The 26,837-nt window shown below is 42.0% G+C and overlaps 1 protein-coding gene across 3 annotated transcripts in view; it reads left to right on the plus strand.

Moving 5' to 3' along the window:
• Window positions 1-26,837, plus strand: part of RASGRF2 (Ras protein specific guanine nucleotide releasing factor 2) — a 128,045-nt gene that overhangs the window by 41,026 nt on the left and 60,182 nt on the right. For 2 of the 3 annotated variants that reach the window (XM_050987268.1, XM_050987269.1), the window contains exons 3-12: window positions 11,636-11,783; window positions 13,311-13,400; window positions 14,589-14,842; window positions 15,738-15,817; window positions 16,265-16,458; window positions 17,652-17,761; window positions 19,567-19,685; window positions 24,261-24,421; window positions 25,412-25,478; window positions 26,289-26,425. In XM_050987268.1, the coding sequence (XP_050843225.1) occupies window positions 11,636-11,783; window positions 13,311-13,400; window positions 14,589-14,842; window positions 15,738-15,817; window positions 16,265-16,458; window positions 17,652-17,761; window positions 19,567-19,685; window positions 24,261-24,421; window positions 25,412-25,478; window positions 26,289-26,425 (1,360 nt within the window). Of the gene's footprint in view, window positions 1-11,635; window positions 11,784-13,310; window positions 13,401-14,588; window positions 14,843-15,737; window positions 15,818-16,264; window positions 16,459-17,651; window positions 17,762-19,566; window positions 19,686-24,260; window positions 24,422-25,411; window positions 25,503-26,288; window positions 26,426-26,837 lie in introns of all 3 variants that reach the window. The other variant, XM_050987267.1, reaches the window with a different exon arrangement.

Raw genomic sequence — 26,837 nt, forward strand, 5'->3', positions numbered from 1 at the left:
GGACCTTGAGCCATGCAGTAGTCTGTGCCTCAGGAGAGACCTGTGTGGCAAGTGGCCATGGTTTAGGTGTAATCTAAATTAAAGTCATCTCACTGAAGGCCTGAGGAATGCAGGAGGTGTGAGAAACAATGCTCACTCTTCAAAACTTTGTGAAAGTCTAATAAGGGATAAAAGGGATAAAATCCAGTGCTGGGGTGCTTGGCTATTTGCCAAAAGCAAACCATTGACCCAAACCATGTTCTCTATGTACTGTTACATTACAAGGGTACCTGCATATTCATAAGAGTTTTCGTTGGATATGTATATATTCATACATTCCTCTGGGTTTAGATGTTCTTTTGCTTGGTTTTAACCTTTGGCTTGTCTTCATGCCATCTTGTAAATTAAATATATTTTATTTCTTGTGGTTCCATCCTGTTGTTTTTACACTCCCTGGTAACGAGGTACCAGTAAATTGGGTTCTGGTTTTGGTCACTCTTGTTTTACCACTCACTCCACAAATGCAAGGAACCACATAATTATCTTACACCATTCTCTGAGTTAGTTAAATAAAAGCATGTTAACATCAGATAGTCTCTATTTTATTATTGTGCTACAGCCTAAGAGATAATATATTTATCAAATTACCATTTAGTATTTCTCTAAGCTGTACAGTGCATACTTAAATGGACAGATTATACTATACCAAAAAGCAGCTAAAAGGAATCACACATTGCACTATATCCGGATCTTTGTGATCAATAACAACTTGCAAAACAAAAGATAATACCTAAGTGTGAAAGGCAATAGCTGTATTTGTCATTTCTAACAGGAGGCAAAGCTGCTGCCGAAATGCACTTTCTGCAGCCTCCTCCCATCCACACTCACCTCAGCTAATCTGCAGTGCCATGGTAACGCACAAGGAGCCAGGCAGCTCCCGAATTGCTTAGGACACGAGCCATGTAAACAGAAGTGATTCTGCTTCAGAACTAAAATTGAACATGAGCAGCTCGTAGTTTTTAATTTAGAGCTTGTGAAGTGAGGGCCTGGGGCTGCAGGCCTTGTGCAGCCAGCTTTGGGAGCTGTGTCCTCCTCTGGTGATGCCTGGAGAGGCTGCCTAGAGCAGAGGCTAGACAGAGTTAAAGGTACAAAGTAGGATTTATTAAAAGGTCTCAAAGGATGCATCTTGGGCAGCACAAAAGCGTGGCCAAGGCTCCACCCCAGGCACACCCAAGGTGCACCCAGGATGGACCCAAAATGGACCCTGAGTCAGGAGTTCTCACACATTTATAAGTTTGGTCCATGTCCATACTGGGGCTCAGTGTCCAGTCCCACTCCAGGCTCTGCAGTCCCACCCTCCCAGGCTGCTCTCCTCCAGTCCCTGCTGTTTGCACTTTTTGGGCTGAAGCTGCAGCAGTGCCTTGGTTCTGGGGCTGGACAGGGATTGTTCTGTGTGCCTGAGCTGTGAGGAGAGCTGCTGGCACTTCATGTGGTGTTCAGAGTTAAGTGCTAATGCAGTAGAGAATCTGGATAAAATGAAGGCTAAAACTGAAGGAATTGACGGTGTGTGAGTGGGGCCCTGTCCTCTCCCAGGCCAGCCCTGCGGGAGGGCAGTGCAGCAGCTCGGGGTCACCACATCCTCCCGTGCCCTGGGGGTCTCTGGGGCTCGGGGCTGGGCCAGGGTCCCTGTGTGACACCACAGCCTGTGCTGCTGTGTCACCGACATGTTTTATGAAAAATCCTTTCCTTAGGATTTTTCCTCTCCTGAGAGCTGAGAGGCCTCAGGAACAAACTGTAAACAATTCTTATCTGCTGCTGTGGAATGCAACGGGGGGATGTCTGTGATTGGCCCCATCAGACTGTTTGCAATTAAGAGCCTGAACACCTGTCCGGCTGGTCTCGGTCTGAGAAGAGTTTAGTTTACAGATTCTTTGTCTATTCTTAGCATAGCATGTAGTGAAATCCTTCTCTCTATTCTTTTAGTATAGTATTTATATATTATATATCATATTATAATAAATCAAGCCTTCTGATGCATGGAGTCAACTTTCTCGTCTCTTCCGTCATCATGAGACCCCTCTGAACGGGGTAACACTGCTGCAGGGCCTGGCCTGGCCTGGGACAGCTTTTGCTCTGCAGTGCTTGATGCCCTGGAAGGGCTGCCTACAACAGAGGCTGGGCAAGATTGAGGGAATAAAGTGGGTGTTTATTAAAAGCCTTCCAAAGTTACACCTTGGGCAGTCAGAGGCCTCCCATGGGCTACACCCAAGGTGGACAATGGTCACGAGTTTTTCACACAATTATAAGTTTGGTCCGTTTGCATTTCAGGGGTTAATGCTCCAATTCCAGTCTCAGGTAATGAAGTCATTGACCCTCAGATTGATCCCCCAATTAACTTTTGTTTGTACTTTCAGGGCTGAGGCTGTGGGGTGTCTCTGAGTCTCAGGCCCAGAGGGATTGTGTTGTCTGACCAAAATGTGAAGACAAAAACTAACACTCTATTTGGAGTTTAGAGTAATACCCTAAAGCAGCGCAGGATTTGAAACATATAACAGCTAAATCAAGGCATCCTACTGACAGTGAGGAAGGGAGCAGGGCTTTTTGCCTCGTGCTCCTGGACATTCAGGGACAGCATCCTCCTGGGCTTCCCTCTCTGCAGCATCAGTTTGGCTTTGCCACAACCTTTACCTGTCAGGGAGGGACACACAGGGTTGATTTGGGCTCTGCTCCCAGGGAACAGGGACAGGAGCAGAGGGAACGGCTCAGGCTGGGCCAGGGCAGGCTCAGGGTGGGCACAGCAGGAATTTCCCATGGAAAGGGGGCTCAGGAACTGCCCTGGCACTGCCCAGGGGGGTTTGGAGTGCCCAGCCCTGCAGGTGTCCCCTGGAGGTGGCACTGAGAGCTCTGGGCTGGGGACAAGGTGGGGATGGGACACAGCTGGGACTTCTTGGGCTGGGAGGGATTTTCCAGCCTTAGTGATCCTGGGGTTCTTGTCCATTGCCTGGAGTAAAACGCATACGAGCAATAAGAGCTTCATGACATGAGGTCCATTTTTTCTCCTTGTAATTCAGTCTGTAAGTATGTCACACGTGAATTTTTGACGTAGAAACTGACACGAAATGAAGGCCATGGTAAACAATGCGCAGCTGAAAACAGAGAGAACTTGCAGAGAAGTTGGTTGTGACATTCAGGGTCAGGGTGGCTGACTTTTGACTCCAGCAGGGAGTTGTAATTTCAGGCTTTACAGGACAGCTGAGTCTCTGAGGTAACAAGATCAGTATTTTTATCTCCACCCCTTTTGCTATTTGCTTATTTCCACCTTATTTGGGCCTACCTCCTGATGATATTAAGGGCTGGGCATCTCTGTGAGGGACAGTCTCAAGGTCCTATGCCATTCTGGGGGATTTTCTTCCTCACCTTTTCTGCATAGGTATGTAAATTTTCTTGGGGAAGTTTCCCAGGGATACAGACACGGTTTTCTTGTGTTTTCTTGGACAAAATTTCAACAAGCGACCAAAAAAAATTGTAAAATTTAGTTGGTAAGCATGGAGTGTCATTCCCTATTGTGGGTTACCTCCTTGCTCTCATGATTTTCTACTTCACTGGAAGCTGCTTTTGTTTGCTTTGCATTGTGTCAAGTAGAACAGCCTGGAGATTCTAATTAGTTACTAAACCGCTGGGTCTTTTTCTGAAGATAGATAAAAAGAGGCTAAAATAATAGTTTTTGAGTATTGTGTAAGACTTTTCTTGCCAGCTTAATTGAACAAAAGAGCACAGATTGTCTTTAGGGCTTGAATTTTGCCTTCATCATGATCCAGACCTTTTCCCTTAAGTTTGTCTGTATTTTGGACAAATGGGAGAAGGGCCACTGTTGATGTGAGCCTAACCTAAGGTTTTTTTAGGAACTGATGAATGGAATTTTATGGAGCACTTTAAAAATGCTTTTTTGCACTGCCTCAGGTGTCTTAGCTACAAGTTGTTGGAGGCATTGAGAAGACTGCCACTACTCTTATATTGAAAAGAGACTAGGGAACATCTTGTTCCATGTGAATATGCTGGCATTTCAGAAAAGGAAGTATTTAATTGCTTTCCAGAGGGTCATATCCTCACGAGGAGCTGTGGTAATCCCTGTGTTAGCTGAGACAATGCAATTGAGGTAGTTGAGGCTTTTTGTTTTCTCTGACTGACATATTGAAAATCTAATTTTGTACTGCTTTTCATTGTTTTTTTTTCCCCAAAATCACATTTGTAGCTATCAAAATTTCTTCCATGTCTAATTTACTTTGACGGTTATAGACAGTTATAGTGTTGAAAAAAGAATGCTGCAATCTCATGGCACCCCATGGTCCACTCTGGGTAAATAAGAATTTTATTTGGATGCCAGTACCTAATGAAAGGATCTTTTCTGCTGTGATGTTGTCCATTTTCCCTGTCCATAGAGCGCCCTCCTCACATGGGGGATTGTTTGGCTTTTGAGCAGGAAGTGGGATATTTAATCCAGTATATTTTACTGGAACCTCATTATCAGTTCCACATCCGTACTTACTTTTTTGCCCCTTCCATTTCATTTGAATTTTCACTATTTTGGTTTCTCATTAATATCCAGGGTGGCAGAGCATGGTTTGCTCCTTCTGAGCTACAATTTTGGACGGGAGGATTTATTCCTGGCAAGTACTAGTTCCTCTATCAGTTACTGCATAGGGAGGTCCTGTTTTTGGCCTTCTTCCACGACTTGTTCTCTTATGAAAAAATCTTTTTAACAATACACTGAGGTATACTTATCACTCTCTCTTACAAAATCTTCTATATTTTAAGGCTTTTTTGCATTTAGCTCAAAAACTCTTATGCTTTTTTTTTTTCCATATGAATGCAGTATTAATAAAATTTATTGGACTTCTCTGCTTTAGCTTATTCCAAAGTCCTAAATTCCCATGTGTGGGAATAAAAACCCTCCTTTCATGCAGGCACAAGTGTGAACTTAATTGGGAAACTGATTTGAAAAGGAAATATGCTTTTTTAATTTATTGCCAGCTTAGTTGCAATTGATCTCATTCCTCCGGGTCTGCTCACTGCACAGGTAACGTGGGAGAAGAGCAGGGAGGAAAATGGGAATAATTCTTTCACCTAGGTCACTGTTTAGGGTGTACGAGGAACTACTGCCCTCTAACTGGCAATTTAAAATTAAAAACAAACAGAAGCAGCAAGTCTTTCTCTCAGATTTGCAGGCACACTTTGCTGTGTGTTTTACACAATATTTTGCAGTTAGTTGTAAGCTCCCTGTGGCATCTCAGAGCTGCGCTGTGCTGATGCCTTGCTGTCAGTAAAGCTGTGTAAGCTGAGGCCTGGTGCTTTAATAACCAGGATTTTGTGGTTTCTGGTGGGCTGGGAGTGAGGCAGAGAGGTGCATCCAGTACAGACACCCAGTGTGAGCCCCCCAGGCATCAGTGGGCTGTGCGGGCTGTCCAGGGGCTGCTCCTGGACCTCCATCCCCGTGATGATGCCTTGGAGGGGCTGCCTAGAGCAGAGGCCGGGCAAGATTGAGAGAATAAAGTGGGTGTTTATTAAAGGCCTTCCTTGGGCAGTCAGAGGCCTCCCATGGGCTGCACCCAAGGTGGACAATGGTCACGAGTTTTTCACACAATTATAAGTTTGGTCCATTTGCATTTCAGGGGTTAATGCTCCGATTCCAGCCTCAGGTAATGAAGTCATTGACCCTCAGATTGATCCCCCAGTTAACTTCTGTTTGTACTTTCAGGGCCTGAGGCTGTGGGGTGTCCTTAAGTCTCAGGCCCAGAGGGATTGTGTTGTCTGACCAAAATGTGAGGACAGTAACTAACACTCTGTTTGGAGTTTATACCCTAAAGCAGCGCAGGATTTGAAGACTATAAGCCCCTGCCTGTGCTGTGCCTCGGCTCCAGCTGGGCACGCAAGGCCTGCAGAGCCATCTCTCAGCCAGCCACTCAGGCCCACGGTGTTCCCAGAAGCTGCTTTTTTTTGCTTTGCCTTGTGTCAAGCAGAGCACCCTGGAGTTTCTAATTAGTTAGCAAACTGCTGGGTTTAGTCAAGTTGCCTTTAGTTTAGTTTACACTGTTTCCAGCAGCCGAATCACCAAGTCCCTGTTGGTGCAGCCCGGCCTTGGCTGGCCCGGCTCGGCCATGGAACACCCGGGCCAGGCTCACACCTCCACCTGTCCTGTGTGCCCCTGGCACTGCAGGGACCTGTGGCCTCTTGGTCCCAGCTCCAGAAAGTGGCACTGAGAGCTGCAGGGATGCACACATGGAGTCCCCTCACCGAGGAGAGAGAGGTGAGTTGGTGAGAGGGCAGGATTGGTGATGGCGGTGATGTGCAGATCATGGCCAGACAAGAGTATTGATCACTCTGCTTACCTGAGATCCCTTATCCCCTTTTATCCCCTTATCTCTGTGTTTTCCAAAGCTTGCTGCTCCTCAAACCTATTCCAAGCCTCCCTTTCCCTGCCTTTTGTTCCTGCACTTCCATAACAAGCCTTGTACAAGCCGCAAAATGCTTTTCCATGTAGCCCATAAAAATTTTCACACCCTCTTGTTGGAGGCTGCTCTCAGCCTGAGAGAGGAGACATGGAGAGGCTTTCCACGGGCTCTGGGCACACCTCATGGCAGCTTTTAAGGAGCTTCCCTCTGAAAGGGGGCTCCTGAAAAACAGGGAGAATGATGTTTTACATGGGCAGACAGCAAGAGGATGAGGGGGAATGGTTTTAAACTAAAAGAGGGACTTAAAATTGATATTGGGAACGAACTGTTCCCTGGCAGGGTGGGCAGGCCCTGGCACAGGGTGCCCAGAGCAGCTCGGGCTGCCCCTGGATCCCTGGCAGTGCCCAAGGCCAGGCTGGACACTGGGGCTGGGAGCAGCCTGGGACAGTGGGAGGTGTCCCTGCCATGGCAGGAGGTGGCACCAGCTGACCTTTAATGTCCCTTCAACCCAAGCCATGCCATGACTCTGTGATTCACGGCTGTTCATGCTTTGAGTTCTGTCTCATTTTTTCACGATGGGGTGGGGTGCCATTCTCCTCCAGCTCGTTTGTGGATGAATTCCATTTTCCTGGCTGGAGTGCCAGGACAATGGGAACAGCTGGTTTTGATGTGAGGTGTGAGTCTGGTGGGTGACACAGAGGTGTTTCCAGCACAGTCTCCATCCCACATGACAGGGTGGCCTTCCGTCCCCTCGCACCCTGCTCCTGAGTGAGCCATTCCCCACGGACATTGCTTGGATGCTTTGGTTGTTGGGCCCACTTTTCCAAAGGCTCTGTCTCCTAGCTGGTATTTCCCCCTCTCAGGTAAAAGGATCGTGTGGTAAAAACCATTTGGTGTGTGGAGCCATCAAGGTGCCCTGTGGCTCTGGCTGGCACAGGGATTCCTTGGAACCCTGGATCACACCCCAAGGCACCTTGCTTGGAGCCACAGGGGTGGGGATTGGCTATGTTCTAGTGCAGGTTTTACTGTTCCCATCACTGCTGTGGCTGTGACTGTGCCATCAGGCTTTAAAATCCGTGTAGAGGCTCTTTCTCCTCTGTTGAGTCCTGCAGCAGCTCGAGGTGGGTGTGGGGACAATGCACGCAATTTATTCTGCCTTGCAGACAGCCAGAGCCTGGTTTTCATAAGGAGTGAGTTAGGCTGTGCATTTTCCTTTTCACGAGGGTGGTTTGATGTGGCCAGACCAAATGCCTGCTTCTGCCAGCAGCCTGAGCAGCTTTAGTGCAATTAGCATGGATTGCTCCAATGAGCCACAACTCTGGTCTCATTCTGGGACAAAACTCAAAAGTATTTGCTGGTAACTCTAGCGGGACTTGCATCCTGGCTTGCTGCCAGAGGCTACTGTTAAAGTTTCTTTAGTTTTCCTGGGTTTTCTGAGAATGTCAGACTAAATGGTGCAGCATTTTTTATCAGGGTTTTGTTAATTTCTTCCTCTCTCCATGTGGTGGGTGATGGTCAGTCAGAGGTTCTGGCAATACCTGATTTGAGCTCTGTTCCTACAGATGATGGTAGGAGACAGGTTCAGCCTCAGCTTACAGGATGTTTTAGGCATTACAGAACTGCTTCCCTCAATAAAATATAAATAAAAATTCATATAAGCTGTGGTTTGCAGCAGTTGTTTCTTTCTATTAAACGATACCCTAGACAAAAAACCAGACCTAGACTGGCTGCTCACTAGTTGTTTTATATATTTTTCTGTGTTGCTTTGACATCTCAACATTTTGGTACAATTTTCTCTTACAAGGATTTTTTATGCATGTGTGTTCATGTCAGTATTGATACCCTGTCCTCTTGTAAGGCTCCAGGGATTACTCTGAGTATTCAGATTAACACATTTGGACATGGTGATCTCTACTCAGGCATGCAGAGAGATGGATGGAGGGGCTGTTGGAAGAATGTGAGGTTTATTCCAAAAGCCTCTGATTTTTCTTTTCCCAGCAGTAGTTTTGAGAAGGAAAATGGATTTAGCCTATTATAAGTCAGTGTAGGTGTACACAATCTTTTCTAATTAACTCTTCTTCGTACTGCTAATTATGGGAGTGAAGGAGATGTTTGGTTTCCAGGCCGAGTCTGACATTTTAGACAGCCAAAGCCCCCCCACTGAACTGCTCTAAGACCATCTCAAAAGAACAAAAACTTCAGTCTTCCAGAGCAAAGTTTCTTGTTCCCCAGTAAAGCAGAGCTGTCCAGCTGAGTGCATTTAAAGAATCCAGGAAATACACATAAATTTCTTCCCCTAAAGGAAGAAACAAAAAAGTGAAAGAGGAGCACTGTATGTAACAATACATTGGATCCTACGTAAGCAGTTCATCCCTGTGACTCTATGTCCTACTATTTTCCTCAGTTTGAATAAAACCAAAGTGAAACCCCTCAAATTCTGTATTGAAAACAATTGGTAGCAAAACTTCTAGAACATTTTGAAAAGGATAAATAGAAAAAAAGAGTATTTCACCTGTCTGGATTTGGTTTTAGGTGAGAAAGACTATTTATATTAAATTTGAATCACAGCATTTTATTACATTTGTTACATATATTTTTATATTAATAATATTGTAAAACAATTAGTGCTACCTCAGACATGATTAGTGCTATTGATTCAGACAATTTTTGGAATGTACAAATGCCTTTTTCGGGTGCAAAGAGGTGAAGTACTGTAGTTTCTGAAGAAAACTCCAAAATTCTTGCAAAACAGAAAAAAAAAAAAAAGAAAATTTTTTCTTTTTACTTTTAGAAAAAGAACTAATCTCATGCTTTACTGCTGTTTCTTGCACAGCTGAATGATAAGTGGATTCCTTCATGATAGATTTATTTATGTGTGGTTTTTACTTCTTGGAAGAGGTGCCCTGACCTTCCTTTTTCCAGTGTATTGTTTACTTCTGCAGTAGTCAAAATATAACAGCAAATGCAATAGAATCAAATTCACTTCTTTTTATAATCTGTACAAGGAAGAAAAACCTTTACTTGATGATAGCTGTGGGAACTTATTCTAATTATTTTAAATCCAAGCTGGTTTTCCAGGTTAGGTGTTGAATTCAATAGCTGTGGTTAATATGGCCCCCTCCAGTGTGGAGGTGCATTAACCCTGATTGAAATACAGGTTAATATTTACAGAAAAAGCACATTGTAGAGGATGCACATTACTGCAATCTTAGAAACCTCATAGTATTTACTAGCAAATAATCATTGTTTTATGAGTGCTATAACAAGCAGGAAGAGATTTAAAAGGAAGAGATTTGTAATTCCAAAGTTCCTTCTGTTAAATGCTGTGCTCAAACTCAGCAATGGAAAAAGAAGTGATATCAAATAGTGAGGGATCCCTTGTCAATGATTTAGGGCCTCTATTCTGCTGTGGTTTTTGGTCTTTATCTTGTAAATTTCTATAATTCTCAGAGGAACAACCTTCCTAAAACGCAGGGTAAGGAGGCAGCAAAGTGTCTGGATTTTGCTGCTTCAGGGTCCGTCTGGTAAAGATGCTGGGGAGGAAGAAACTGATTTCTCCTCTTCCTGAAGGTAGGAAGCATTTCTGATGTGGTGCTCTGATTGTGGCATCTGACTGCACTATGGATATTGTCCCTTTGCAGGGAAAAGCTGCCCAAGAGCTTTAGTAAAGACTGATAATGTCGTTCCTGATACTGATTGGATTAAAGGCATTTATTGCAGTAATTTTAAAAAGGCCTAAAAAAATAAAACATGTGTTAGCACACTAAAAATGACAGTTTTGATGGGAATTCTTCCATAAATTGATCTGGCAGATGGAGAGGAATAGTTCAGATGAAGTGCTACATGCTCTCCCAAGTCTTCCCAAAAGATGGGAAAAAAATTAAGACCTTAAAATACATAAAATAAAATGAATTTACTGAGTTCTTTGGCCAAGCATGAGAATTAGAAGCTCATAAAAAGTGCTGCTATCTTGCTCTCAGTAGCTGCATACTGTGAAACTGGGTACTGGCTGCAGCAGTGTCTAAAAAAGGATGTTAAACTGTTTCAGTTTGGATGATTTGGTGATTATGATTTAGGTGGTTTATGATCAAGCTGCACGTTATAACTTTAGCTAAACAAGCAGGGCTCTGCAGGCTTATTGCCACTGGGACTATGTCATCTCTCCATGTCCCCTGAGGGGGTTGTGATGCCTGCAGAGGACACCTAGAAGAGAGGCTAGGCAGGATAAAGACGTAAAGTAGGTGTTCATTAAAAATATATTAGGCTGGGAAAGGATTGTTTTGTCTAAGTAAACGGTGAGGAGATATAACACTTTATATGAAGTTTAGAGTTACATACTGTTGCAGTACAGAATCTGGCAAATATGAAAGCTAAATCTCAAGGCGTCATCTCCCCCCTTTAGAGGCTTGACAAAGCCTTCACCTTGTCGAGTTTCTGTTCTAAATATCTACTTATAATAGGTATTTAATAATAGAGAAATGTCTAACAACAGTAAATATCTAACAATAGTAAATATCTAGCAATAGTAAACATCTAACAACAGTAAACATCTAACAATAATAAATATCTAACAATAGTAATGTTTTGCACAGTTGGCTATCATGGCAAGAAGAATAAGGATTATTATGCATGCCATTCACATTTTCTGAAAATCCCTTTGCCCAAGATTTTTCTCCTGGGAAGCTGAGAAGCCTCAGAGAAAAAGGAAAACAATTCTTATCTCATTTACCTCTGTTGTGTTGTGCTCAGGTGTAGAATATGTTTGGAGATTGTCTACCCCCAGGTGATTGTTCCATTGCATTCTGCTGTGAGTTGTTTTCACTCTGTGGCAAATCAGGGCCAAACCGTGTCGGGACTCTGGAAAGAGTCAGGAGTTTTTATTATTATCTTTTAGCCTTCTGAAGTATCCTTTCTGTATTCTTTAGTATAGTATGGTATTCTTTAATATTATATAGTATCATAAAATAATAAATTAGCCTTCTGAGAACATGGAGTCAGATCCATCATTCCTTCCTTCATCAGGGCACCCCGCAAATACAATAATTATGAACAGTTCTTTAGCTGTAGAAGAGGAGTAACTTAAAACATGTTTTCACATGAACCAGTCTCTGTTTTCACAATTCTTTCAGGAGCAGAAGCCTTCTTACACTAAAACCACTAAAACCCAGCACGTGGCTGTTTTTAGTGACCTGATCTTTCTCTGGCAGCTACTCGGACATCCTGATTGAGCGGGAGGTGCTGATGCAGAAGTACATCCACCTGGTGCAGATCGTGGAGACCGAGAAGGTGGCGGCCAACCAGCTCCGGCACCAGCTGGAGGACCAGGACACAGAGATTGAGAGGCTCAAGTCAGAGGTGAGTGCCAGAGCCACCAGGCACTCGCTGACTGGAGCCTTCTTCTGGGTGCTTGGCTGTGGGCATGCCTCGGGAGGCTCCCAGAGCGGAGCTAGACAGAGTTAAAGGAATAAAGTGGGGATTTACTGAAAGTCCTTCACAGGATACACCTTGGACAGTGCAGGAGCCTGGCTGTGGCTCCACCCAAGGTGTATAGCAGAATCAGGAGCCCCTGATGCAGGGAATGATTGGCATCTCACTCCATCGATTCAGAATGCTGAATAATTGCTTTATTAAAACTATTGTATTACATTATTCTATACTATATTAAAGACACACTACATTAAAGATTACTAAAAGAATACTAAAAAAATACTAAAGAAAAACCCATAACTGTCTGAGACAGTCAGGACACAACTTTGACCCAACAGGCCAATTAATATAAACAGCCATTGCCAGAATCCAATTAAGAACTCCCTTCAAGTAAACAATCTTCCTAACACATTCCACATGTGCAAAAACAACAGGAGCAGAGAATAGAGATAAGAATTGTTTTCTCTTTCTCTGAGGTTCCTTGCTGCAATTTCCAGGAAATATCCTTGGGAAGTTGTGCCTGCCTGCTCTCTATGAAGAGAGCTGTAGCTACAAATGTACACCCCAGGCACACCCAAGGTGCACCCAAGATGGACCCCAAGTCATGAATTCTCACACTTTTATAAGTTTGGTCCATGTCCATACTGGGGCTCAGTGTCCAATCCCACTCCAGGCTCTGCAGTCCCACCCTCCCAGGCTGCTCTCCTCCAGTCCCTGCTGTTTGCACTTTTTGGGCTGAAGCTGCAGCAGTGCCTTGGTTCTGGGGCTGGACAGGGATTGTTCTGTGTGCCTGAGCTGTGAGGAGAGCTGCTGGCACTTCATGTGGCGTTCAGAGTTAAGTGCTAATGCAGTAGAGAATCTGGATAAAATGAAGGCTCAAACTTAAGGCATCAGTGATATTCAGTATTTCTGTAGTGTTCTGTGAAAATGGCAGAACCCAGTGAAGTTAATATATAACAGTCCCCCAGTGACTCCTTAGAATAATAATTTTCTTTGAAATATTGAGGTCTGTTGGGCTGATTGGGTTAATTTTCCTAACATTTTGTCATGCTTTCATTCCCCTAAGATGACACACTGCTTTGCAGAGCGGGTGCCACTGATTTCGCTGTTTCCTCCCTGTCTTCATGTTTGAGTTTGGCTGTGATGGTGTTAAAGACTGTCCCAGACTGCTCTGGCTCCCTGGATGTTGTTAAAAACCTTGTTGCAGTCCCAAGCTGATTAGGCCCAAAAGGCAGTTAGTTTTGGGGGCAAAACCTGCTGGTTTTGGGTCCCCCTTCCAGCTGGACAGGGATCTGTACTGGCCTGAAGTGCCCCAGTCCTTGTCCCCAAATGTGTGCTGGTCATTCTGTGCCCCTTCCACAGGCTGGGGAAAGGGGAAATTGTTGTTCAGTTAGTTCTCCAACCAGGGGTTTTCTTAACTCGAGGAAGCATTTAATGAGTGTTTGGTTTTGTCAGATTGTAGCACTGAATAAAACAAAGGAAAAAATGCGACCTTACCAAGGCAACCAGGAAGATGAAGATCCAGATATCAAAAAAATTAAGAAGGTAAACATGAACTCTTTTATGCTCAAAGGGAGGAGGGTGGGATGAGGGGTGTACTTCTGTTTTTTGGTCTAGGTTTTTTTTTTTTTTGTTTTTTTTTTTTAAAGTACAGTCAAATAGCAAGCTTTTCTTTGCCCTGCCCCTACTTAAATCTCTTCAATTACATGTACTTTAGTGCCACATTTAATCTTGTGATCTATTTGCATGAAATCCTTTATGGGATGTGTCTGGTTTTTGTCTTTTTCTGGGGTGTGCACTTTGAGCCAGAGTCACACCAAGTGGTAACTTGGTGTGAGCTTTCCTTTTCGTGTAGGTTTACCATTGCTGCAGAAGCTGGGAATGCCCCTTTTAGTAGCAAGAGAGCTTTGAATCTATATGTAATTCACTGTACTCTGTGTCTTGGCCGTTTTGACAGTTGGGCCCCTTTTATTTAAAGATATTTTTTCAGAGTAAACTGATAATGAGAGTGAAACTTTGCACTTCTTATTCATCTTATGAAGATGAATGATCTCCACATCAAGATCAGGGCACAGATGTAATGAAATTTCCTATGACCAGATGTAGACCTCTTCTGTAATCTTTAATCCACTTGCAACTTCAATAAATATTGTGCTTAGTTAGATTTTTTCATGACATAGAGGTACTTCTTAAGAATGCCAAAAATCTGTCTTTTTGAATACCATGTTTGTTGCCTTGGTGTCTGATACCAAGCAATGTATTGATACCTAACTTTAAATACCCATACCAAGTGTTATCTGTTCAAAATGGAAAGCAAAGTGAGCTTAAAAAATCATTGAAGAATTCTGCCAATAAGGATATTGAGTCTGTGCTGGACTGTGTTAGCTGGAGTTATTGCAGGATACCTTTGGGGTATAAGAGAAATGTTCTAGGGTGAGGAGGAAGGAACTGCACTCGTGCTGATGGGAAAGGGACAACACTCCAGCTTGCAGTGAAAGATTCCCTTCTATCTATGCCATGTTTTACAGTCTGTTTCCTGGCAACAATTATGACCCTTAATGAACAGAAATGTAAAATATATTTAATTACAGAACAATTATATATCAATAAGGGAACATTTTTATTTTTGAGCAAAGACTTTTAATTTTGAGAGTTATTTCTACAGTGAAGAGCTTACGATAAGTCACATAATATGGTTTTTTAACTTTCTTCTCCTGTGTGATCCCTTTTTAGGTTCAGAGCTTTATGCGGGGCTGGCTGTGCAGAAGGAAATGGAAAACCATTGTCCAAGACTATATTTGTTCTCCTCATGCAGAGAGCATGAGGAAGAGGAACCAGATAGTTTTCAACATGGTGGAGGCTGAGTCTGAGTACGTGCACCAGCTTTATGTGCTGGTGAACTGCTTCCTGCGGCCCCTGAGGATGGCAGCGAGCTCCAAGAAGCCACCCATCAGCCACGACGACGTCAGCAGCATTTTCCTCAACAGGTATACAGGACCTTTTGGGGATTTTTGGTTGGTTTGGGAGGTTTCTGTGGCTTTTTATTTGGGGGTTTTTTTGGTGGGTTTCCCTAAGAGCTTGTTCCCATTCTGGTTCAGCTGAAGGCAGAGTCCTGGCTCCTGTTTTGGCTCTGGTGCAGGTGGTGTCACTGAGCCAGACACTTTTCCAGGGCTGAAAGGCAAAGGAGCTGCAGGTGATGCTGTTGGAAACCAGCATGACCTCTTTACCTCCCTGCATTCTGTGTCTTCCTCTGCTAAAGGCAAAAAAGGACAGATGGTGCCTCTTAGGGCAGTTCCCACCATTTTCTGTCACCTTTCCTGTTTCTTTTTTTCTCTTAAGAGAGCAAAACTGGACTTAGTGGCCTCATATGATCCCGATAAGACCCCGAGGATGAGAATGTCCAAGCTTCTATTTTCTGTTGTCCTGCCTAAGGAATCTCCTTCCCTCTCACTTGTCTTTTCATATCCTGCAAAAAAGGAATTGTTCTTTCATTAGGCATCCAAGTTCTGCTGTAATGAGCATGTTCAAATAGCCCAGGAGGCATCTAACATTAGATACAGGACTGGGATTGCATCCAAGCTTGCCCCAAACTTCTGAGAAATAGAATATGTTCCTTTAGTCATGAGGCAGGTTTCCTTTCCCTTGCTAGAAAATGAATACAATGTTAGAATATTTATATTGAATACTATGAGTTTTTTAGAAGCACTGAGCTAGTATTTTTAAACAATGCAATAAAAGGAAGCACTTATTTCCATAACAATAACTGTCTTCTGTTTTTTTTCTAGCAAAGTGCAAAAGAGGAAGAGATGTTTCTCTGTGAATTATTAATCAGAAAATAAAACCAGAATTGTCTTTTTATTTGTTTAAATGCTTGTTTTGCAGTGAAACAATCATGTTTCTTCATGAGATATTTCACCAGGGCTTAAAAGCAAGAATAGCTAACTGGCCTACCTTAATTCTAGGTAAGGTACTTTATTTTCTGCCGGGCTATAACTTTCATATTTATTTTGGAATGATCAGTAGGGATTTTTTTTTCCTAATGACATGACTTCTTAAATGTCCCTTTTGAAGGGAATATGCATATGCAGGATTAAGACACCAAGATCAGGTGTAGCAGGAATCCCATGTGAGCAGTAATGGTCTGTATATGAGAATTCCTCTGCCCTAAGCATTGATTAGACGTGTATTTTTGGTAGTGCTATCTGACCATTAGGTAATGAGAACAACCATCACTGGGCAGGTGAAAGTGCTATGTTTAATGTTTCTAAATTGTCTGTATTGGAAACAGAACTGATTATAGTCATTCACTTCCAGAGAAAACACGGGAAAACACATTTTCTTTTAAAATGCATTTCAATACATGCGCCGCTGGGGAAAAAAAATAAAAGCCATTTTTCTGCTTTTTTTAGCTGACTTATTTGACATTCTGCTGCCAATGCTGAACATATATCAAGAATTTGTTCGGAATCATCAATATAGCCTACAAGTGCTGGCAAACTGTAAGCAAAACAGAGATTTTGACAAACTCTTGAAGCAATATGAAGCCAACCCAGCATGTGAGGGCAGAATGCTGGAAACCTTCCTTACCTACCCCATGTTTCAGGTACTGCCTGTGTATTTCTTATGTATATTTGGTTTTAATGTTTGGTAGATTCATTTTATGTTACTGACATTGCAATTGATTGAAGGCTCCTCTTGCTTAACTAGAAATACTCTCCTGAAAATTAGTTTGGTGTAATTTATTTTGTTGTTACACCAAGACTCTGCCTGTGGAGATCTCCTCCCCAGCTGTGCTGGCCCATCTTTGTTTATTCTCAGGAATGTTGAGGGGGAGTGTGGGATGAGGATGGCACCAAAGAAAATTGGCAAGGAGCAGGTCCTTGACTTAGAAGCCCTGGTTAAAAAGCCCAGAGAGAGATGATATTGAGGAACTTAGAGCAGTCATAAGCACCTTTACTGGGAATTCATTTTGTATCCTTCTCCCTGCTTTTTTCTCGAGTGACTTCGTGACTTAGAAAATGGAAAATAAACTGCAAAAGTTTTGAAAACTGTGCTTACCCTCCTGATATTTTACTGTGATCTGCCTGGACTAGACATTTTCTGCTGTTTTAAGATGTCTGTGAAGCACTGGCCTGAGAATTTTATGTCTTTTTCATTTAACCTGACATTTTGCTCATCAGAGGAATCGTGTACCCTATCAGTGTGTGCCGTTACTGGAAAGCCAGATAGAGATAGAGAAAAAAAATTTAAAAGGGACCTTAGTGACAGTTATGTTAGGGGTAGTTATTCATATTAGCCTAAGGAGCCATTAGCACCTGCAACAATGCTTTTTTAATTTTTGAAGTAGTATATTTTAAAGTTTTTGTGGGTATGGGTTTTCTTTGGGTTGAGTTGAAACCAGGTCAAGGGAGGGAAGGAAATGGTGCTGTTCCTGTGTGATGAGGAATGTTATTATGTCATTGCTGGTGACTTTCCACATGAGCATAATTTTGCCTCTCCTCTTACATAAATCTTGTTGTGTCAGACCAGTTATGCTGCAACATCACTTGGTTAAAAGCTCTGAAGGGTCCTTCTTTCTGTGGTTAAAAGCTCTGAAGGGTCCTTGTTACCCTGTAGCCTTTAATAGTCAAATACTGGACATTCTTCCATCTCCTTTTGTGCAATGAGAATGTTATCTGAATGCAGAGAGGTCACCTGGTATTTTCAATGTCAAAAGAAATTTACATGCTCATAATCTATTAAAATTGAGGGAAGGTATATATGGATTTACTGATATTATATCTTATTGGTTTCAAGATTCCCAGATATATTATAACACTTCATGAACTTTTGGCTCATACACCACACGAACACGTTGAGAGAAAAAGCCTTGAATTTGCTAAATCTAAACTAGAAGAACTTTCAAGGTAAGATTTTTCTACCTTATATCTGATAATTTTGAATTAAAGATTTTGAAAAGAAAAACCAGGTTTTCTTTAGTTTTTTTAGTTTTGCTCTTTTAGAAAGATATGTATTTTAAGGAAAAGGATCAAACCCAAAACAGAAGATAATGAAAAATAACTAAAATATCTCAGTGTAATATTTTGTCTGTTCTATTTTTATTTTTTTTTTGGCAAATTTAAATCTCCAAGTGTCTCCTTGTATTTTGGTTAGGAAGAATTGAAATCACTATAGAAACCACCTACTCCTGGGTTATGAACAAAGCAGTTCTCTTTACATAAAGAAATTTTATTTCTCTTGATTTAAAGAGAGAAGAGCATTTTAAATAAGCATAGTCTTAGAAAATACTTAGTTCTCCTTCTGTGTTGTGTGCTAGTTTGAAAAGTGCATTGCATATATGCTTCAAATAATGCCAGATAAGCAGGAACTAAAGATATATTCTGAGAACTTTGGCTCCCTGTGGAAACCTGCACAATGAAGCTCTTCCCTGAACCCCAAGACCTTTCTCAGATGTTCCTCTCATCAGCCCAGTGAGAAATGTGTTTCTGCTCTCTGGGAAAAGCTGTTTTCTGCTGTGAACAAAGAGACCATGAGTGAACTCCAGGATATAAATATTCAGTGTCTGGAGTATTCACTAAAGATGTGCTTGAAGAATATTTAGTTGTAAAAGATCTGCATGAGCAGATAAATCAGCTGTGGACGGGCTTCATCACATAAGTCAGAGTTCACTGCTGATCCAGCTGATTCACCACTGAACACTCAGAACTGGAGTCTGGGACTGACTGATCGTCTCTGCTCATAAAGTCAGTAGAGACCATAAATGTAAAATAAACTGACTCATTTCCATCCCTTGAAGGTAGTTTGGAGGGAGGGAGAGATACCAGAAAGTGCAGTCTAGTCCTACTTTAAGAAAGTATCATTGTAAGAGCAAGCTCCTGGGTTGGTTTCAGCACTAAAAAATAAAAATAATTACAAAATCTGTATTTTTCTCTGTAAGGGGAGAATGGCTATAAAAAGAACAATAAGAGAAAGAAAATGGTGAAATATAAAAGCTGTGGTTGTTGAGGGAAGGGAAAGGGAAGGGAAGGTTTGGGAAGGTTTGGGAAGGTTTGGGAAGGTTTGGGAAGGTTTGGGAAGGTTTGGGAAGGTTTGGGAAGGTTTGGGAAGGAAAGGAAAGGAAAGGAAAGGAAAGGAAAGGAAAGGAAAGGAAAGGAAAGGAAAGGAAAGGACAGGAACGGACGACAGGCCGGAACGGCAAAGCGAAGGCAAGGAAAGGAAAGGAAAGGAAAGGAAAGGAAAGGAAAGGAAAGGAAAGGAAAGGAAAGGAAAGGAAAGGAAAGGAGAAAGGAAAGGGAAGGGAAGGAAAAAGGACTGATACATTGAATCGTAAAGATGAAACAGGGACAGAGTAGGACACTAAAGCCATGGAGAGGAAATCTAAAATGTGCCCGACACAATTCTAGGCAACACTTTCCTGTTTGTGCATTAAGGATCAGGTTCTCTTCTATCAGCTGTGAAGTGTAACTCAGTGGTATCTGTCAGATGTGCTCAGGAACAGTCACTATTCTGCCAAATTGGCTCCCCTATTGAAAAATCAAAATGATCACAAGAATGGTTTGAAAAGGAGAGGAAAAAAGGCAGGAGACCTGCTCTGGGGTGATGAGGCGCTGGGTGGGAGATCTGTAGCAGGTGCTGAAGGGCGTGCACTGTGTCTTCACAGGCAGGTGTGAGGCACATTTGGGGAGATAAAGTGCATTTTTGTCCCCAACAGAGTGATGCACGACGAGGTGAGTGACACGGAGAATATCCGGAAGAACCTGGCCATAGAGAGGACCATAGTGGAGGGCTGTGACATATTGCTAGACACCAGCCAAACCTTTATACGCCAAGGTAAGACATTCCTCTGCAAAGCTGCCCAAAAATCATGAAAAAAAACTGCCCTGAAGGCAGCAGGGCTCACACTGCCATCGTCAGGCTGGGCACTGCACTGGGCACCTGTCAGCATCCTGAGCCTGCCCCCTGTCCCTGCAGGGTGAGTCACAAAGTGCCCTGAAAACAGGTGATTTTGGGCTGTGGTTGGACCTCAGTTCTGTGCTGCTTTCTGCAGGAAAATCAGCAGCACAGGAGAGGCAAAGCCTCCGTGGGACTGTGATTCACATTCTGCCTGGACTGTGGTCCCAGGGGGATGGAGCAGGGGAAGAGCAGCACTCTTCTCCTCTCTGTCTATTGATGGTAGCTTGGGAAACTCTTTCTGATGAAATCAGTTACAGCAGAGGTGGAATTTGTTGTTAAGTTCCCAAAAACTCTGCTAGAATAACATTTCTATTTTAAATAAGGGACAGGTTTTTTGCCAGGAACTGCAAATTGGTTACAATTCTTACTTGGTAGTGTTTACTTTAGCTGCTTATTTTTCTCCCATTTATATAATATTTTACTTTTGGATCTCTTGAAGCAAGTTACTGGGTTTGTACACAATAACTACAGGTCTGTAGTGCAGGATTATGACAGGTTTTGCTCCTTTTTGCTGAAAAGCATTAAATATACTCAGGAAAGGTTAGGAATATAATTTAGGTGCATTCCTTCATGAAACCTTTTCCAGATAACCTCAGCAGAACATCTGGTATTTGTTGGGGCCATATTGCACCTGGTAATTAATAGGCTTTCTGTACATTTTGTAAAGCATTTTATGCTGTTTCTGTAGCCAAACTACAGAATTGCTGTGGTCAAACTATGAATTTTCTGTAATAACTTCCTATATTATTTTTACAATACACTAACAATATTGTTTTTGCAAACCCTATTAAATTACTTGATTCTTCATTACATGTATACATTTTTATCTCTGAGTGTTTTAAGAGGTTTGAATATGGCTTTCAGAAAACAAACAAGTTGTTTTGCACCCGCAGCCAAAAAATTATAATGCTGTGATTATCCTAGGCTGACTTGTACTGTGAAATGTAATTTAAGTTTAGAATTTTTAAAAGATTAATACAATATGTAATACAAATATGTGTTTTTATTTATTGGGGTTTTCCCATTAAAACTGACAGTGTTTTGTCTGTGTACCCACTGCTTCATCAGTAAAACTTAGAATTTTTTTCTGTGGGAATCAATTGGTGCAAATTACTGTTGGCTTGTTAGTCCCAGGTAAGTGCATAAATTAAATTCAGATTTATTTCTAGCCACACAGTCAGAGGGCAGTGGACAGGAGTCTGTGTTACAGAAGGTTCTGTCAGCTTATCTGGTGGAACATCCACTGCCTGTGATTCTGTGCAAGGGCAGAAATCTGAATAAAGCAAATGAAATAATGGAGCCCATTTTCCTTTTACATCTGACAGTGGGGTCAATTTGGCAGTCGTGTCCATCTCCTCTGGTTTCAGTTAGGCTTCCATTTGTTGTGTTGTTTAGTGTAGATGGGCACAGGAACCTCTTTTCCAGCTTAAAACAGGAGAGAGGAGCCACTGCCTTTGTTCAGGCTTTTTTTGTGCATGGTAATGACTACTTTTTTATGTGTTACAGACTTCTTATTTTTAAGAATAGATTGATTCTGTAGAGTTGTGCATGTTGAGACCATGGGAACTGTCCCTGGCAGTGTTTTACAATGCAGATTGTGAATTCTCATTTGAGTTTCTTGGGGTCTGGTTTTCCCTGCCTCTTACTTAGGTACAGATTTTGTAGTCAGGCACACAAACAAGTGAGGAACATTTTCTTTGTGAGGCTGAAGGACACTCAGGGACTCTCAAATCCGTTGACATCCAAACGACTGAGCACCCCAATCACCTCTGGTGACTTCTAACACTGATGCTTCTGCCACCAGCTGCTGTGAATTTACCTCTGCTGATAAAGATATCATAACCACAAAACCACGCAGTAGCTGAAGCTGGAAGGGACTTTGGAAATCACCCATTCCCGTCTCAAAGCAGCACCAGCTGGAGGAGGCTGGTTTCTGCCATGCCCAGTCTTTTGTTGTTTCCAAGGACAGAGACTCCGCAGCCTCCCTGAATGAGCAACCTCTTCCAGTGTTTAACCCTCTGAGCAGTAAAAACAAACCAAAAAGAGTAAAAAAGCCTGAAAACCTCCAGCATGGGGAAAGCCAGACTGAGCTGGTAAATCAGACAGTTCAATGTAGACTTCTGAATGCTTGGGTTTGTTTATAAATCCAGCCTTTTATATTCCTTAGATTGAGCAAAGGCTGAGAGGGTGACTGTTGAAGCACTGAGTGCTGAAAGTGCTTAAGGTCTGAGGCTGGATAAAAATTCATGGGATTACACTATTGTCCAAACTATACTGTTAATGAATGTTCTAAAATTAGCTTCACTTGCTCATTGCATCTGTATATTGGCCAATTGTGACCATTTTTTTTCCTTAAGAGGAAATCTGTGGTAGAGCCAATGCCCAGTTTTGTTAACCACTAAAGCCTGATGAGAATGCCCAAGGTCCTTGCTTGGTGTCAGCCATGCAGTACGTGTAGGAGATGTGTTCCTCTCTGCACATTTGAAAGAGAGAAAATGCGGTCTCTGTTTTCTGCTTTTAGAGAGAGGTTTGCTCCGTTTTACCTTATTAAACAGTATTTCAGCTCCATGCAATAATATTGTTCAACCTCAGCCCATTATGGCAGAACAGAGCATGTTAGTCCTGAAAGCATTCCAATGAAAATAAAAATAAACACATAAACAAAAATTACCAGTGACCTTACTTCTGTAAGCATTTCATATTTATAGGTACTATTACTCTACTGAGCAAAGCAGAAACAAAATGTACAGATTGAAGATTGCTTCCCTAAATGTGTAGATGGAATTTTAGGGAATTTGGTCTGGGAGTTGTTTTAAACATGCTGGTCTTGCAGCGTGGCTTGAGGGACAGTCAGTGTAACATGGAAAAGTCACGGTTCCAACACATGGAAATGATCTCCTCCCTCTCTCTTACATCTGAGGCAGGTTGGCTGCTTGTCCAGGGGAAATGCACAACAGCCAGTAAATATTTATGGCTTTGGGTCAGAACGTAAGTGAATCTGAAATGTTCCAAACTCCTCTGCAAAATTCTAGAGCATAACTTCGCTGTTGTGTTTCAGTGACACAAGTTGTGCTATATGTTTAGTCTAAATGTGAAATGTCTGTCAGAGAACACTGTTCTCTGGCAAATTTACTGCTGTGTAATTTCCCATGTCAGTAGAAGTTTACATGTTAATAATTTATGGCTATTCAAATATATATAGAGAGAGCTAAGTGTAGAAAAAATGTAGATAAATAGCACCTTTCTCAGTTACTGCAATTTCTCTGTTTCTTAATTTAAGATTGTGTATATGAACTTTGAGAAAGATAATCCTTTTGACAACACAGAGTAAGAATTACTAATCTAATATTTCATGGATAATTCTGTCAGGCTGGCATTGTGTCAGGGTGCCACCACTACTTTGAGCTTTGATGCAGCTGTGCCACCTCGTATCTGGAAGGGGCAGGTCAAAGCCTTCTCCTCCTGCTTGTTCTGCTGAGCAGCTCCCTTTGCATCATCTGATTCTTGGTGCTTTTGTGACCTTGTTCCTATCAGGGAGCTAGGTCAGCTGCCTCTCCCCAGCATTATTTCAATGCTGGTTTAGCTGTGTGAGTACCTGATGCTGGAACAAGGCACAAGCCAGTGTAAAGGTAATAGTGAGGAGAGATGTGTGGGAAGGAGACTAGGAGGTCTCTTGGCTGCCCTGTCTGCTAACAGCAAGTTGTATGGTAGAAATATTTCTGTTTAATCTACAGAGGAGTTGCACTTCACCACCAAATTTAACTCCTGCTCCAAATTTGGAGGTGATACACATGGTGGGATCAATCTGGAAAAGTTGGTCACAGACTGAGATGTGAAACAGCAAGAGAAGCAGAGCTGTCCCCAGCCTGGAGCTCCGCAAAGCAAAATTCAGGCTTATGTAAGCAGGTTCAATTTAGTTCGGGAGTGTTTTACTGGCAACACATTTCAGATGAGCTGTGGAGCACTGACAATTATGCAGTACAAGATGGGAAGAAAAAATGTGCTTCATTTCCATCTCTCTTGCACACAGACACACACACAAAGTCTTTTCCATCAAAAAGAACTTTCCCATTTTCTTTCCCTTCTCTGTCTCTTTGGTTGGAAGTGTCTTTTGGCATTGTAGAGGCTGTCAGAGTGGTGTTTGCTCTTCAGCCTCATTTTCTAATCAATGGCCTCTCAGTGTGTTTAATTGCCTAATCAGCCCTGGATCTAATCCTGCCGCATACACAAGTGTTAGTCTAGACTGTACTTGAGTCTGTTTATGATAACAAAAAAAGGGAATCTGTGCAGTAAAAAGGGGATTGACTTGTGCTTAGATGAGATGCTGATACACATTGATACTGGAATGAAGAATTGTGTTAATTAATGTAATAGTGTTCAATGAATTAACAGCTTGAGCTCTGCCTACTAAATATTACTGTAATACAGTAGATTTTGCACCTTCATTACCAGGTTCCCTTATCCAGGTCCCCTCAGTTGAGAGGGGAAAGCTGAGTAAAGTTCGCCTGGGCTCGTTGTCTTTGAAGAAAGAAGGAGAAAGACAATGCTTCTTGTTTACAAAACACTTCTTAATTTGTACAAGAAGTTCAGGAGGAAAACTGCATCTCCTTAAGGTATGGGCTTCATATTATGATTCAATTTTCAAAATGAAAAAACATTTTTGGTGAACTGCCAACATTTTGCTGCTTTATGGGTTTCATGTGAGCATTGCATTAGTGGTTAGAAAGAAAAGCAGGGTGGTGCACAATGTTTAACTGCTTTATCTTTTCATTGCAAATAATAGAGTTCAGTCAATTTCCTTTTATTAGACCCAGTTAATTCTAGTAAACTGGGGACTAGAAACCAGGCATTGATGTATCTATTTGTTTGATGTGGTGAATAAATTCAGTGTATGTAGCACTGAATTTAAGTCAGTTTTCAGTGCATAAATCAGTCAGTACAACCCTGCAGAATTGCCAAAGAACATTTTCCAGAGCTCTAATAAAATTAATTTTCAAAGTCATTTCAGTTTTCCTGAACAGCATGTTCTCTTAAAATAAAATGTCATCTAAGAACAATATAGTTATATTTGTTGAGAATCAGTCTAGTGCTGGCTCGTGGGTAAAGAGATGTTGGTAGTTCATGGAGTGGGTTACATTGAATGGAATTTTAATTTTGCATACCAAGAGGTTATTAAGGGTCGTGTGCTTTTCCACTTTGCATCTCTTACATAGTTCAAGTACGTATGCAAAATAAATGGAGTCTAATAGAACCTTTAAAAAAATGTGCATGCATTTCACTGAAATTCAGAAGATGAAATTCTAGTTAACTTTTTGGGAACTTGTGAACAAGTCTGTGTGTGCCATAAATTAAAGCATGGTAAAAGTGAAAGAAGTTTTGTGCATTGTACAAATTAATCCTAATAATCTGCTGCATTCAGAAAAACGTATTTAATCAGTTTGAGTTTAGTTCTTTTAGGAAAAAATGTGCATCATGAAATTGATATATCTTCCTAAGAGCTCTGAGTAATGTAAAATGTTAGAGTCAGGCCTGTCAACATTTAAAAAAACCTGTGACAAATGGGAATAAATAACATTTGTGTGAAATGTGCTTTGTTTCCACAGACAGGAGGTGTTCTGTCTCTGATAGAATGCACACTGGTCGAGGAGACAGAAGCGAGTGATGATGATTGTAAGTTAAATTCAGCTGTCAGTAGTAAGTACAGTTTCTAGTTTCCTAAAATTAGTACCCTTTTTTATTTTTTCCTAAGAGCAAATAGATATGTTGTTGTGAAATCAGTAGAATACAGTGTAAAACTGATCCATTAAAACTGCTGTTCCAATAATGGACATGCTGGCTTGGATGGGGCATTGCTTTGTTGTATTTGTTCCTGCTGTTAACACCCCTTACTGGATTTTCAAGAGGGTTGGCTGGAGAAATGTGGCTTTTGTATTAAAGTTCATCCAGAGCATCTCATAAAATAAAATAAAAATTATTATTTTTGAAAATTAAAAAGAAAAAAATAGTAAAAAACCTTAAATAAGCTGCATAATAGTTTGCTTTCGGGAACACAGGGAAGTTGATTTGGAAGAATTAATGGGAACTTTTTTGCCTTGGGCTCCCCACAAATCTGGAGTGCAAGCTTATTCAAATGGCATTACAAAATACAGTCTCAGGCTGATTTTATTGTTACTCCTTTTGTCTTCCATCCTGCAGTTTGTCAAGTTTGCACTTGAATTGTGAAAGTAGTTTTATTAATTTGAGTGATACTTGTAGTATGGTGAGGATCTATTAGCATACAAGTGTTATAAGAAACTTTATCTTGAAGAGCAAATCCCAATATGTGAACAACAAAATGACTTATTGGATACCTAATTGGATTTGCTCTTTATCAGCAAGATGTTTTATAGCTTTTCCATTGTAAATGAAATGACTGTTTTCTTTGTCTTACACTGTGACATTTAATGGTGTGACTTTTTTTCTCCCCCTCTGGCTGTAAAGCAAAAGGTTCTGGGCAAGTGTTTGGACACCTGGATTTCAAGCTGATAGTGGAGCCCACGGATGCTCCTCCTTTCACTGTTGTCCTTTTGGCCCCGTCGCGGCAGGAGAAAGCCGCGTGGACAAGTGACATCAGCCAGGTACCTCAGTCCTTTTCTGTCTTGGTGTGGAAAGCCAGGTGTCTGCTGAGGGAGGCAGGAGCCTCCCCGGAAATGGAAAATGCAAACCCCCTCCTCCCTCCAAATTATTGTAATTTTGAAATGAAGGGGCTCTCAGGCAAAGATATGGGAGCAGCAATAACAGTTCTTTACCAGAAGAATTGAAAATACAAATACAATGGTACAAAAAAATCCCACTGCCAGAGTGAGAGCAGGCCCTGACCCCTGTGTGTCAGGGTGGTGGCACAGCCCCATCCCAGGGGGGCTCAGGGTGGTGGCACAGTCCCATCCCAGGGGGGCTCAGGGTGGTGGCACAGTCCCATCCCAGGGGGGCTCAGGGTGGTGGCACAGTCCCATCCCAGGGGGCTCAGGGTGGTGGCACAGTCCCATCCCA

Source organism: Serinus canaria, chromosome Z (assembly GCF_022539315.1).
Source record: "Serinus canaria isolate serCan28SL12 chromosome Z, serCan2020, whole genome shotgun sequence".
Classification (NCBI taxonomy): domain Eukaryota; kingdom Metazoa; phylum Chordata; class Aves; order Passeriformes; family Fringillidae; genus Serinus; species Serinus canaria.